Below are 14,011 nucleotides of genomic sequence, written 5' to 3'. Positions count from 1 at the left end.
TTAAGCAGGACCATCAATAAAGGAAATTATAAAAATGTAGTAAATAACTCTGGAGCAGAGGGTTGGGACCACGTCATTAGAAGGTAAGTAGTGCTGATCTAATAATTTGCATTTTCTTATTGTGCTGTGTCCAGTTGCAATATAGGAGTTGGGAAATTCCTTAGGAGCCTAAGGCTCGATGTGTACAGCTAAAGCTGAGCAGCAAGATCTTGCTCAAAGAGGAATGGCCCTTGTGGCAGTGATGGGGACAGAACAGAAATTGTATAGAAAGTATTTGGAGAGAACTCCCCCATTGTTTGACCAGCTATATTGAGCAATAACTTGAGATTTCTATGCCAAAATCTATGGTATTAATGGATCTAGTGTAGATTTTTAGAAGGCTGAACTGAATTGAGAGACTCAAGGAGGAAAACTTGCAGCTCTTCTCCTGTGTCCCTAAGAGAGGGAGGATTTGTTGAGACTGTGTGAAATAGTTTCTTGTTAAAAGGGCAAGTGATGAGATGCTGAAATGTTGAACCAGCATTGGAAGATGATGGTAAGGAAGACATTTTGGCTTACTCTATTGCTGTATAACTCAACCTAATGCGAGTCTTGAGAAGGCTGAAAGTCCTAAAAAGTTAAACTCTTAAGAGGAACAATGAAATCTCTTTTTGAAGTCCTCGTTTGGTCATAGAACAAACCACCTAGGAGCTCTTGCTAGCTGTGAATATGTAACTGTGCTAAAACCCAAGATGAGTAAATCATATAAGGTACCTTTAAAAAAACTTATTATTGTATAATGTCAAATAAGTGCCACCATACAGGAAGCAATTCTGAATTCATTTGGAAATGTAACGTGTTATTGTTCACCACAGGAGATACCTTCTCTCACCTTGCTGCTTTTATATTACCTGGAGTTTTTCTTCCAAGTAGGATTATTCACATAACTGATTGAGGAGCGGGTTTTTCTTTATTGTAGTGCTAATTTTGCCTTCCTTTGCATTACCATCTCTTTTCCAGCAGCATTTTAGAGAAGATATGTAAAAATCTGTGGAAACTAGGTCAAGGGCTGTTAGTGGGGATGAGTGAAATAGGGAGGTGTCAATATATGTGTGTGGGAATGTATAACAACTGTCTTAGAACTTAAGACCCAACACTGAATTAATTATATGTGTTGATTTGGGATCAGAGAGATGAGCTATTTGCCATGCCATGGTGTTATAGAAGCATGTGCTAGAGTCTCTTTCAAGGGTTTGGTTCTTTTGGGGCTTATGCTTTATACAGCCTTGTTGGCTGCTGATACACAGTACCTGACAGGAAAGGAGAGGGAGTGCTTTTTCTTTGCTAACCGTCTCCCACTTTCTTAGCCTGTGGTATGTTAGGAATTTAAAGTAAGGTGAAACAGACATGTGGGATCATGCAGATGTTTATGGGCTTGGAGAGCTTTTTCCACCACAGTCCAACTGCTGGCACTGCTTGAGCTATATCCCAGTGATTTACTCCATCACCATGCCAAATCCACAAGCTGAAGTCATCTGTTTTCCTAAGGGCCTGCAGTGGTGCTTACTCTTGTGGAGACACAGCTTCCTTGTCCTCTCAAATCTCAGGAAGTTCTGCCCCAAACACTTTCTCTCTGGCATAATCTGTGCATTTTGACAATACGCAGTAGCAGATGGTTTCATTTTCTGTTACTGCAACAAAGATGATGCTATCGCAGTCATTGAGAGCCAGACCCTTCATTTCAACTTAGAGGCACTGGTCTTTGCCTGCCAGGAATTTTTCAAGTGATCTGTGAGAAAATGCTTTCAGGAGAGAAAAGGTACAGTTGTGCAGCTGAAAAGCAAACAAAATGTCAGCTGCCTATGTAATCTGTATGAATGGATCTATCTCAACAGCCTCTAATGTGAAGTAAGCGTCTAAGACTGGGGGAAATAAGGACAAAATTCCTATTTTGTTTCATATTTACTTATTGCAGCACTAGGTGGTAAGAGAAAGAGAGGAGGTATCTACTTCTACAAGTACAGAGCAGCTCTGATAGGCGCAGTGCTCACCCTTATGGTTTCACAGTATGCTTTAGGTAGCAACCAGCTGTGTAGTACTAGGCTGCAGTATTTTCTGCTTTTTTCCTCAGCTGAAGTTAATGTTGCCAAAAGACTTAAAACAAGAGATTTCAACAAGAGATTCAGTTCAGACTGGCCACCTAAACAGTGAGAAGGGCATGGTATAGAAACTTCTTCCAAATTAGCTTGACTAATCAGTAATTGTAATATAGAACCACTCTCCCTGCCCCCAATCCTCTATGCTTCTAAGCTGTAGGAATAAACCTGACATTCAAAAAAAGAACTCCTTAAGAAGATACTATTTTTTAAAGGAGGAAGAGAGAAAAGCGGTATTTTCTTCCCTGGTAATTCTGAATTGCAAGAAGAGAGCCTTATAGACAAGATCCACTCAACCCAAGGCAGTTGAGACCTTTACCTCCCATCTTCCAGAAAAGCTGCCGCCAGGCAGACAGGCACAAATGAGCTGTCTTAGCATGATGGAGCTGGATGGTGAATGGTGTGGGTGTTCAGACAGAGTGGCACTCTCTCACAAGTGCAGAGCACAGGTGACAAGACGCAGAGCAGGCTTGCTTTGCACTGCCTAGCAAGGATGGGAACCACAGTACAGCGAGGTGACAGCTTCACACTGGAAGCTCCTCCAACTTTGAGTGTTGGAATATCAATGGGTGATCCAGGAACTGTGGTTTGTTTCACTAGGTTATTTCAATGGCTTTAAATCAAAATCTTTATGATATTAAACCAAGCACAGACTCCTGTTTGGTCAGTGTGGCAGCCCTTTCATAGAGCAGGGGCTTGCATTAAAACAAACACCTGATGGTTCATTTCCTCTTCTTATGGTGTTGGGGAAGCAATGACAAAGTGAAAAGAATTTATTACATTTGAAATATCCCAAGTGACCAACCAAGTGTTAGGTGCCACTTAGATGTCTTTGTAGGACACCCATTGTGATGGATGTGGAGTGAAATTCACATTTCAAACTAACATTTAGTATATTTTATTATAATACAATGCATTTTCAGTAGACTTAAAAGTCACTATGACCAAGTGATACAGGGAAGAGAGCAATTGTCAGCAACCAATGGAAACGGAAGGTATTCGTTTGTCAAGGACACAGGTTTTCAGACCAAACACCATTATATTAATATTGAGAAGTCTCCCTTCTCAACTCAATTCTGAAGGCTAGGCCAGGAAACTCATTATATCAGGACTGTGCTCCTAAGACAGTGTGAGACAATACTGGGAAAGAAAGAAAAAATATTTAGTTCAAGAAAAAAAAAGGCTTTATAGCCTAAACTGGGTCAAAAATGGGGCCAAGCATAATTCTCTCCAGGGAAAATCAGAGCTAGGTTCTGAGCATTGATCATGCTGGAACAAATGTCCCTCGTATACCAAAGCTGTGGCTTGAGGCCTCTAGTTTGAAAGTCTGGTTGTAACATAGTATTTGGGTGGCTCTACATTATCAAAGGCAGTTTCAGGTTGGGGAAAGAGATTACAGACAATGAAGAATACAGAACAAAAGCAACAGTATCGAGCATTTGGCAAATATTAGTGTGTTCTAACAAACCCACCTAGATAGAACAGAAACTTTAGGAAATGAACCAGCCAAGAGATGAAGTCTTTTGCTTTTTGTTGTTTAAAACTCTCAGAAGTGCAGCACTGCCCTCTTGTGGTAATAAAGGAGAACAATTAATAACACTATTTTTAATTTAATGTTTAACTTCCAGTATTCATTATAAATACTTACAGACTCAGAAGAAATTCACATCAGAAAATGAGAACAATTACTAGACTTATAACAAAACATATTTCCTGCTAGAAGTACACAGGGTTTATAAAGGTTTCTATTTTTTTAACTGGTGTCACAAAAAGCTTCCATATTCAAGGACCAGCATTCTTATTTTAAAAAAGGCACTAAATCCCTACGCAGTTCAAGAGCCATTAGGAAACTGAAGAGGAAATGCTGTTGCCCACATATTCAAATATATATATTTATGAACAACTTTTTACATGAGGACTGAGAAAAGTTTAATTGTAGAGCTTGAAATAAGCATCAAAAAGAACACACGGGCACTGGAGCTGTGCCTAAGCCAGTCATACGCAGACAAAGACACATCAACTCACCAGACAGTATACTGACTGACTGCAGGTACTGAGGCCTCTACTAAGTGAGAAAACCCATCTCGCTCCCTTGACAGGGAAACAATAAAACATGCATATAAAACAGAGACAAAATTGGCCATAACTTAGTGTTCAGAGTTAATTCTTAAAAGTTTAGCTATGTTTCTACATCTGTCCTCCCACAATGGCAAAGTACTGCTGAGTCTTCATATGCAAACAGCAAAAGCCACATGATGAGTAAGAGCTACTCAGCTGCAGAAACTGGCAAGTTATTGGCAGTAAACATCAATCTTCTCTTCAGAAGTCATGCTTCTTTATCCAACCTGCCACTAAAGACAAAAACAACAAAACATATCATAGGTTTGTATGAAGATAGGGGAAAGAAAGGAAAACGAAACAAACCAGCCCTCATATGTCCAAAGATAACAAATTCCCCATTTTAACACCTTTTATATCCAGCAAGCAATGGACCTGCAGTCCACCAGGGTCAGCTTATACAAACTCCTTGCCCTTGAATTGTATATGGCAATGAGGATTAAGCGATGAAGGCTTAGGAAACCAATGTTTCAATAACCAGATGCATCTATTGGACAGATTCTAATTCTTAATTAAATCTCTGCCTGGTCTTCTGAGATTAAGCTTACACTAGAAAGTAGTAGTAGTAGTAGTAACAAAGTTCCTCAGTATCTAGGCCACCACTGTATGTTTCTTTTGTAGAGACAGAGATACATGAAACCCAAAGCCATGACTGTACTTAGTTCAAACATTTTTCATAAACTGAGGGAAGGCAGACAATCTCAATGAGTACCAAAAAAGGACACTGAGTACAGGTCAACTCGGTGAGGAGGTCCCCAGTGCTAGGAGTACTGGAATAGTGATACATTGTAGGTGCAGAAAATGGAGGAGGGCATGGGGAGGGAAAAGCTGTCTGCCATCCTTGCTGTCTTTGTGTCCCAGAAATCAAGTCTCATCGAGATCACTGCCTGATAATGACACATGCTTCCATTTCTATTCCATTTCCCTTTTTCTTGTTTTTTTTTCTCAAGTTATTCCATCTTGAATATATCAACAAACCAGCATTTTCTTAGTGAGTATATGGACAGTTGCATCATCTTATTTCTTTTTCAGACTTACTCTTAGTCCTCCTTCTCCTCCAGAACCTGAGGCTGCAACTCTTTTTTCTATTTCTTCCTGTTTCTTTTTCTTTTGCTCTACAGAGTAAACATTCTTAATACCGCGAGAGGAAGCCTGGGAGAAAACACATTTGGGTTAAGACCAGTTAGCTGTCTTTCTGTATGGAAATCAAACTGCAAGTCTTGGCAATGTTATTTTGTGAACTCTGGTTTGCCCGAAAAGACTGAAACATTAAGTAAGTAATGCTACTATTGCCTCCAGGCAGAATTTTCAGAGTACCCCTTCCTACTTTGAGCTCTTGGTCCCATAGGTATGTGAGATATTTTTGTTTCACATAGTTATTACATCCAGGTGAACGCATTCAATGCAATTATGTGTACCTGCTTTGCATCCTAAGATGCAGAACCAGAACTTCCCTTCCTGAAATTCCCATAATTTTTTAGCCTGTGTTGTTTCCAGTGTTCGTGTTTCCCTCAAACACAATTAACTGAGAGGAGACGATTCGGGCAGACAACTTCCAAGGACTTTAGCAGGTTCATCACCCATTCACTTCTATCTCTTTTCAAAGGCTATTGGAGATAGGATACAGATGATGGAAATCATGATGACAGCTTCTATTGCAATGCTCAATAAACAGTCAGAGAAAGTCACAAGCTCTGGATAGCTACTACAGAAATCGATGGGAACTTTACATGAAGGGGAGAAAAAAGGTTTTGTTAGTAGCATTAGTCCAGGCCATATGAAATCCAACTTCTAAATTGTGACCTGTGAGAAAGTCTACTCTTCAAACTTCACAGGACATATGGACAGTAGTAGTACACAGATCAGAAACCTGTTAACTGCCTGCTTCACATCCTCACTGTGATGATCTAATGGGGATCTAGACAGGCATACCAGAACTATGGACAAAGTTAACCCTGTGAACTTAGAAATAAGTTTTAAAAACTGAATCTTAGCTAAGTTTAGCATTACAACACTACAGCATAGCTATACAAAAGATGTTAAAATCTACCACGGGAAGACACCTGAAACCCTCACTAGAAATGCAAGGTCTTGATGACAAACACAATCCCCTATGAGCTAAGGCAAATCTGATCCATGCTAACTTACTTAGACCCTGTGATGTCTAGCTTTTAGGCAACCAGTCTTCCAAGCAAGTCAGGTACCCAGACTGTCTCTACAGAAGGAAGAACATCTCGCACAACTTCAGGCTGAATAACAAGCAGTTAAGAAGCATGCACAGGAAAACTCTAAGCAGAGTAACAGACTCCCCGTCCCTGACATTTTTCTTTAGCAGCTTAACAGGTCCTACAGAACTTCAGTCATCGATAGCTAAAGCTCCTTCATTTCTCCTTTCTCCCAGGAAAACTTTTTCCCTTTCACACACTTCTCAAAATTGTATTTCCTACAATTATGATTAGAACACCCTTTGTGATTTAAGACTTCATGTAGATTGCTTTTAATATGTAGTCCAACACAAAATCAAGAGTTTTGACAGAAGGACTCCAAAGCATCACTCAGCTGTTTCTCCAATATTCACTTAACTCCCTCAAAACCAGTTCAAGATGGCCATCAATAATAGTCAATTTTTATTTTAATATATAATGTCCCTATCACTCATACAAACAACACATTCTTCCCTCTCCATCGTTCAGCTGTGGTCTCCAAGATACATTTTTTCAATTTATTGTAGATTTTGCATGGTGTGTGTGTTATAAGCCTTTTCTGAGAAGTACAGAAAAGAAAAAACAGGTTGACTAGTTCTACACTACCCTAGAACATTTGCATCCTACCTCTTCTAACTTTAAGAATATTTAAGTAGTTACAGCTTAGTAAACTTAAAAAGATAGAAGAATAAGATAATATTACTTCTTTGCTGGAATTTGAGCTGAGAAACATGCTCAATTGTTTCCATGCTGATAAACTGAACTGGCAAGTGCCCATAACCTGCATTTCTAAGAGAAGTACAAGGGCAGCAACACATTACATTGTCACCGCAACTGTTTGACAAATCTGGGTTGATATATTTCTCAATCTTTTGTTTTAAAGTCTTGGGGGGGGGGGGAATTATAAACTTCAGTTCTTCGGTTGTTTTCTAACTACTGCAAAACTTCTGTTCAGACAAACTCAGTTATCTTGCAATAGTCTCTGCACACCTACTTAACTGTGAAACTCTACTGCAAATGTATATTTAAAAATGGTATAAAGGTAAAATATTAACAATAATATGAAAATATTTGATGACAATTCCTACAATCCAGACATGAATATCCAGTGTTACCACAGAAGCCCTGTGTATTTTCCCCATAAACCAATTACAAAAATGTATTTTGAATAAATGGTGCTTTATCAGACATTACCTCCATCTGTCTCTTTTCAGCAGCTTCTGCTAGTTGTCTTCTTTTTACTTCCTAAATAAAATGTAGAAGACAGTCAAATTCTATTCCAATACAGTCTGTAATTTTTTTGAAGTCTTAATTTTTAAACGTGACTCAAAAGTGTAATGCAAACTGCTGCCCATAAGTCAATTAGCATCATCTTTCCCTCTGTCCATCAGTCTGCAAGAACAAAGTGGTTTTAGTGACTAATACACTGGAAGAGCAGCTGCTGACATCCCTACAGCGAAATGTCACCAGAAATCTCTATTCAGCTGCCTGCATTTACGCCTTCACTCTAAACTGAGGTCAGAATAAGGCGGCACACAGCATCTGAAATGTCCCTTTAGAGTCTAAAAAGAGGAAAGCTCCCTCTTCCAGTCCAAATGGGGCTCCTTTTCCTCTCCCCAGCAATATCCTCATGAGGGGTATAAAAGCATAGAAATGGGTTCCTACCTGCATAGGAGGAATTTCATCCTCTTGAGGTTTTTTTGGAATCACAGAATCATACAAAGGTTTGGGTTGGAAGGGACCCTAAAATTATCCAGTTCCAATCCCCTTGCTATGGGCAAGAATACCTTCCACTGGACCAGGTTGCTCAAAGCCTCACCCAACCTTGCCTCAAACACCTCTGGGGTGGAGCAGCCACAACTTCAGTGGGTAAACTGTTCCAGGCCTTACCACACTCACAGAAAAACATTTATATCTAATCTAAATCTCCCTTCATTTGCCTTAAGAAGTTAAAGGGACCATCAGCGAGCATTAGAGAGAAAAGCAGTTTTCCCCATTTCTGGTTAAAATGAGGGTCAATTATGGCACAAACGTTAAACCTACCGTCTCTATATGAGTCACAGAATCACTTGATTGAAAAAGACCTTTGAGATCATAAGAGTCCAAGTGTACCTGTCCAGTATCCAGTACTAAATCATATCCCTAAGCACTTCATCTACCCATCCTTTAAATACCTCCAGGGATGGGGACTTCACCACCTCCCTGGGGAGCCTCTGCTAGTGCCTCATAACCCTTTCAGTGAAGAAATTTTTCCTTATGTCCAATCCAAACCTCCCCCAACACAACTTGAGGCTGTTTATATGTGTATATACAAATTTGCCCAGAAATCTTACGCATATTCTACTACTTTCCAGGCACTAATTTTAATGCTGTTATGAACTTCTCAACAGTCAAATCTCTTGCTGATTGGAGCTTTGGAGCTAGCTCTCTGCCTGACCTGACATTTGAGATAAGGAAAAGCTGCAAACAGAGGTCATTATAGAAGAAGACACATCTGTTCAGCGCAGATCACACTGAACACAAGATATTATCTTCAAAGAATGAACAGTGTCTGGAAAAACAGTTTGAAAGAAAACATGCTATCAGAGGGACACTGTTGTTACATCCACATTTCCCTGATTTCAGTCTAGGATGGGGCATGACGTGATTGAGAGCTGCTCTGCACAGGAGGACTTGGGAATGTGGGTTGATGAAAAGCTTGATATGAGCTGGCAATGTGTGCTCGCAGCCCAGAAGGCCAACTGTGTCCTGGGCTGCATCAAAAGAAGCGTGGCCAGCAGGTTGAGGGAAGTGATTCTCCCCCTTTATTCCTCTTTTGTGAGACCTCATCTGGAATATTGTGTCCAGTTCTGGAATCATCAACATAAGGATATGGAACTGTTGTAATGGGTCCAGAGGAGGGCTACAAAGATGATCAGAGATCTGGAGCACCTCCCATATGAGGACAGAGCAACAAAGCTGGTGAAGGGGCTGCATAGCAAGTCTTATGAGGAGTAGCTGAGGGAACTGGGGTTGTTTAGCCTTGAGGAGGCTGAGGAGATACCTTATTGCTCTCTACAACTACCTAAAAGAGGTTGTAGAGAGATGGGTGCTGGCCTCATCTCCCAAGTGACAGGTGATAGGACAAGGGGGAATGGCCTCAAGCTGCACCAAGGGAGGTTCAGACTGGACACCAGGAAAAAAATTTTCACCGAAAGGGTCACTGGGCACTGGCAGAGGCTGCCCAGGAAGATGGCTGTCACCATCCCTGGAGGTATGTAAAAGACAGGTAGATGAGATACTCAGGGACATGGTTTAGTGGCAGATAGGAATGGTTGGACTCGATGGTCTAAGAGGTCTTTTCCAACATAGTGGTTCTATGACTCTATGACAGACTTACGAGTTGGACTTGTTTAGTCTGGAGAAGAGAAGGCTCCGAGGAGACCTTATAGTGACCTTCCAATACCTGAAGGGGCTAAAGGAAAGCTGGGGAGGGACTGTTTACAAAGCCTTGTGGTGACAGGATGAGGGCCTATGGGTATAAACTGGAGAGGGGCAGATTTAGACTTGATATAAGGAAGAATTTCTTCATCATGAGGGTGGTGAGGCTCTGGCACAGGTTGCCCAGGGAAGCTGTGGATGGCCCAGGTTCAAGGCCAGGTTAGACGGGCCTTGGGCAGCCTGATCCAGTAGGATGTCCCTCCGCACGGCAGAGGGGGTGGAACTGGATGATCTTTAAGGTTCCTGCCAACCCAAACTACTCTTTGATTCTAAATCACACACAATCCACTTTCTGTACCAGTAACCGCTTGTCTCTGGGCTCGGCACAGCCCGGGCAGAACCGCCCGGCGGCCTCCACGGAAGGAAGGGCGGCCCCGATCCCTCCCTGCACCCCTCCCTCTATCCCTCCCTCTATCCCTCCCTCCGTCCACCTGCGCTCACCGGGTCGGGGGTTTCCACCACGTCCTTGACGGCGCCGCCCAAGCAGGGCAGGCACAGCCCCATGGCGAGCCCGGCGGGCGCGGGAGGAGGCGGCGGCCCCGGGGCAAGCACCGCGCTCTGGCAGCACCGCCCCGTCACGGGGCCGCCAGGATCCTCCCCCCGCGGCGGGCGGAGAGCCAGGGCGCGGGGAAATAAACACTCCGAGGCGCCATCAGGAGGTTTAGGGAGCGAACAGCCTTTAGTCGAGCCTGTGCGATGGGGGAGGGAGGCCTCCATCGATCCTGTGCGGCGAGGCAAGAGCTGGGGGCAGAATATATTCCCTCTTATCGTGGAATCGCCAGGTTGGAAGAGACCCACTGGATCATCGAGTCCAGCCATTCCTAGCACTCCCTAAACCATGTCCCTCAGCATCTCGTCCACGCCTCCCTTAAACATCTCCACTGAAGGTGACTCGACCCTCTCCCTGGGCAGCCTCTGCCAGTGCCCAATGACCCTTTCCGTGAAAATTTTTTCTGATGTCCAGCCTGAACCTCCCCTGGCAGAGCTTGAGGCCATTCCCCCTTGTCCTGTCCTCTGTTACTTGGGAGAAGAGGCCAGCTCCCTCCTCTCCACAACCTCCTTTCAGGTAGTTGTAGACAGTAATAAGGTCTCCCCTCAGCCTCCTCCAGGCTAAACAATCCCAGTTCCCTCAGCCGCTCCTGCTCCTCATAAGACTTGTTCTCCAGCCCCCTCACCAGCTTCGTTGCTCTTCTCTGGACACTCTCCAGAGCCTCAACATCCTTCTTGTGGTGAGGGGCCCAGAACTGAACACAGTACTCAAGGTGTGGTCTCACCAGTGCCGAGTACAGGAGCAGAATAACCTCCCTGGACCTGCTGGTCACACCGTTTCTGATACAATCCAAGATGCCATTGGCCTTCTTGGCCACCTGGGCACACTGCTGGCTCATGTTCAGTCGGCTGTCAACCATTACCCCCAGGTCCTTCTCCCCTAGGCAGCTTTCTAGCCAGTCTTCCCCTAATCTGTAGCACTGTATAGGGTTGTTGTGCCCCAAGTGCAGGACCCGGCATTTGGCCTTGTTAAACCTCATGCCTTTGGTCTCAGCCCAGTGGTCCAGCCTGTTCAGATCCCTTTGCAGAGCCTCCCTACCCTCCAGCAGATCCACGCTTCCTCCCAGCTGAGTGCCATCTGCAAACTTGCTAAGGGTGCACTCAATGCCTTCATCCAGGTCGTTGATAAAGACATTGAACAGGGCTGGACCCAGTACCAAGCCCTGAGAACCCCCCACTTGTAACTGGCCTCCAGCTGGAGTTAACTCCATTTACCACCACTCTCTGGGCCCGGCCATCCAACCAGTTTTCAACCCAGGAATGTGTGCGTCTGTCCAGGCCGGAGGGTGCATATGTGCATGTTTCCCAAAAAAAACATTCGTGTTCATGCTTTCCAGGCCCTAATTTTAGCATTATTATGATCTTCACAACAGGCAAATCTCTTGCTAATTTGGAGCTGGCTCCAGCTCTCTGTCTGACCTTGCCTTTAATATATAAGCCAAACAGGTGATTACAGAAGACACATCTGTTCAGCACAGATCCTTCTTCACACAAGATGTTACCAAATACTGTGATACCAAAGTTAGCAGCAAATAAAGTCTTTAAAACTTGATTTGGAGTTTTAGAAAGCAATCAGCCTTTTTATTTGAGGTAGACTCCAAACAGTGGTGATTGGAGAAGACTACACATCTATTCAGTACAGATCCTACTTCACACAAGGTGTTATCATCTCCAAAGAATGAACAGTGTCTGTAAAAAAACGCTGATACCAAAAAAAAACCAGCAAATAAAGTCTTTAAGACTTGTTTCGGAGTTTTAGGAAGCGAACACCCCTTAATCAGGCCTCGGCAACACAAGGGAGTGATCTCCATCTATCCTGTGCAGCGGGACAAGAGCTAGGGACAGAATATATTTCCCACTTACACACGTGTGTGTAAATTTTCCCACAAATCTTATGCATATTCTATTACTTTCCAAGGACTCATTGTAATGTTGTTATGAACTTCTGAACAGTCAAATCTCTTGCTAATTTGGAGCTTTGGAGCCAACTCTGTCTGACCTTGCATTTGAGATAGGGAAGGACTCCAAACAGAGGTGATTAGAGAAGAAGACACATCTGTTCAGCACAGATCCTGCTTCACACAAGACATAATCATCTCCAAAAGATGAACGGTGTCTGTAAAAAACCACTGTGATACCAAAATGCCAGCAAATAAATACTCTTTGGAGTTTGAGAAAGCAAGCATCCTTTAATCAGCCCTGGGCAACATTAGGGAGTGATCTGCAATTGTGCAGCAAGACAAGTGCTGAGGAGACAGAATATATTTCCCACTTCATAAAATCACTAGGTTGGAAGAGACCTTTGAGATCATTGAGTCCAACTGTACTGTCCACTACTAAATCATATCCCTAAGCACTTTATCTAACCCTCTTTTAAATACCTCCAGGGATGGTGACTCCACCATCTCCCTGGGCAGCCTCTTCCAGTGCCCGATAAGTGAAGGAATTTTTCCTAATATCCAGTTTGCACCTCTCCTGGCACAACTTGAGGCCACTTACAAGCATATGTATAAATTTGCCCAGAAATCTTATGCATATTCTATCACTTTACAAAGACTAATTTTAATGCTGTTATGAACTTCACAACACTCATATCTCTTCCTAATTTGGAGCTGGCTCCAGCCTTCTGCTTGACCTTGCATTTAAGAAGTGAAAGGCTGCAAACACAGGTGATTAGAGAAGAAGATACGTCTGTTCAGCACAGATCCTACTTCACACAAGACATTATCATCTCCAAAGAATGAACAGTGTCTGGAAAAACACAGTTTCAAAGAAAACTGAGTTTTCACAGAATCCTAAAATATTTGGGGTTGGAAGGGACCTTTAGTCCAACGCCCCAGAAGTCTTTTTCTCTTTTCTGACTCTTCAACTATTTCTCCTTTTTTTTTCTTGATTTTTTTCCACCTTCTTTTGTAGTTATTTATAGCAGACTCCACCATCACCCTGTTGAACAGCATTTCCTGTATTTAAGTGTTGGTGTATGCATCAATCCCCAAGGATTGTGTGAGGAATATAATATGTATTCTTCATTACAATGCGACATCTGTCCAGCTTCTTTCCTGCCTCCCTAATTTTGAACAAGGTATATCTTTTTGCACTAATGTTCTTGTCTTATGATTTATTCTATGAGCCTGTGATGTCATACTGTATTGGAAATACTAATTTAAGTTCTTGTGTTTGTTCTCTGCAGCTATATTTAGTCATCGGAGAAGGTTACCACATTGCTGAATTAAGTACTTTACACAAGTGACAGCATGGTCCTTTCCAAACTGGGCGTAGGGAGTCTTGGTGTCATATTGGGAGATTAATCAGGTTTATGGAAGAGGGAGCAGAAGGAGAGTCGCCTGCTGCCTATCCCTCACTAACAAGGCTGAGATTGTCTGCAGGAGTGCACAGGACCTTTAGCAGAGCAGCTGGACTGTGTGGTGTTGTCCTAGGGGCTGCAGCAGTGGTACTGTAACTTTCTTGTTGCACAGTGTGGTGTGTTATGATTTACTTTTCTCCTTTGTAATAAAACCTTTTTTT

At 42.8% G+C, this 14,011-nt stretch overlaps 1 protein-coding gene across 1 annotated transcript; it reads right to left on the bottom strand.

Moving 5' to 3' along the window:
- Nucleotides 1-3,725: 3,725 nt before the first annotated feature.
- SVIP (small VCP interacting protein) lies at nt 3,726-10,535 on the bottom strand. Its single transcript, XM_009564500.2, has 4 exons — nt 10,379-10,535; nt 7,652-7,702; nt 5,292-5,405; nt 3,726-4,486 (listed from the first exon to the last, which is right to left on the bottom strand). The coding sequence occupies exons 1-4, from the start codon at nt 10,439-10,441 to the stop codon at nt 4,472-4,474; spliced, it is 243 nt and encodes an 80-aa protein (XP_009562795.1). The 5' UTR covers nt 10,442-10,535; the 3' UTR covers nt 3,726-4,471.
- Between the last annotated feature and the right edge of the window lie 3,476 nt (nt 10,536-14,011).

Source organism: Cuculus canorus, chromosome 5 (assembly GCF_017976375.1).
Source record: "Cuculus canorus isolate bCucCan1 chromosome 5, bCucCan1.pri, whole genome shotgun sequence".
NCBI classification, from domain to species: Eukaryota; Metazoa; Chordata; class Aves; order Cuculiformes; family Cuculidae; genus Cuculus; species Cuculus canorus.
Note: the sequence above shows the minus strand (reverse complement) of the source record. Positions and strands in the feature narration are given on the sequence as shown.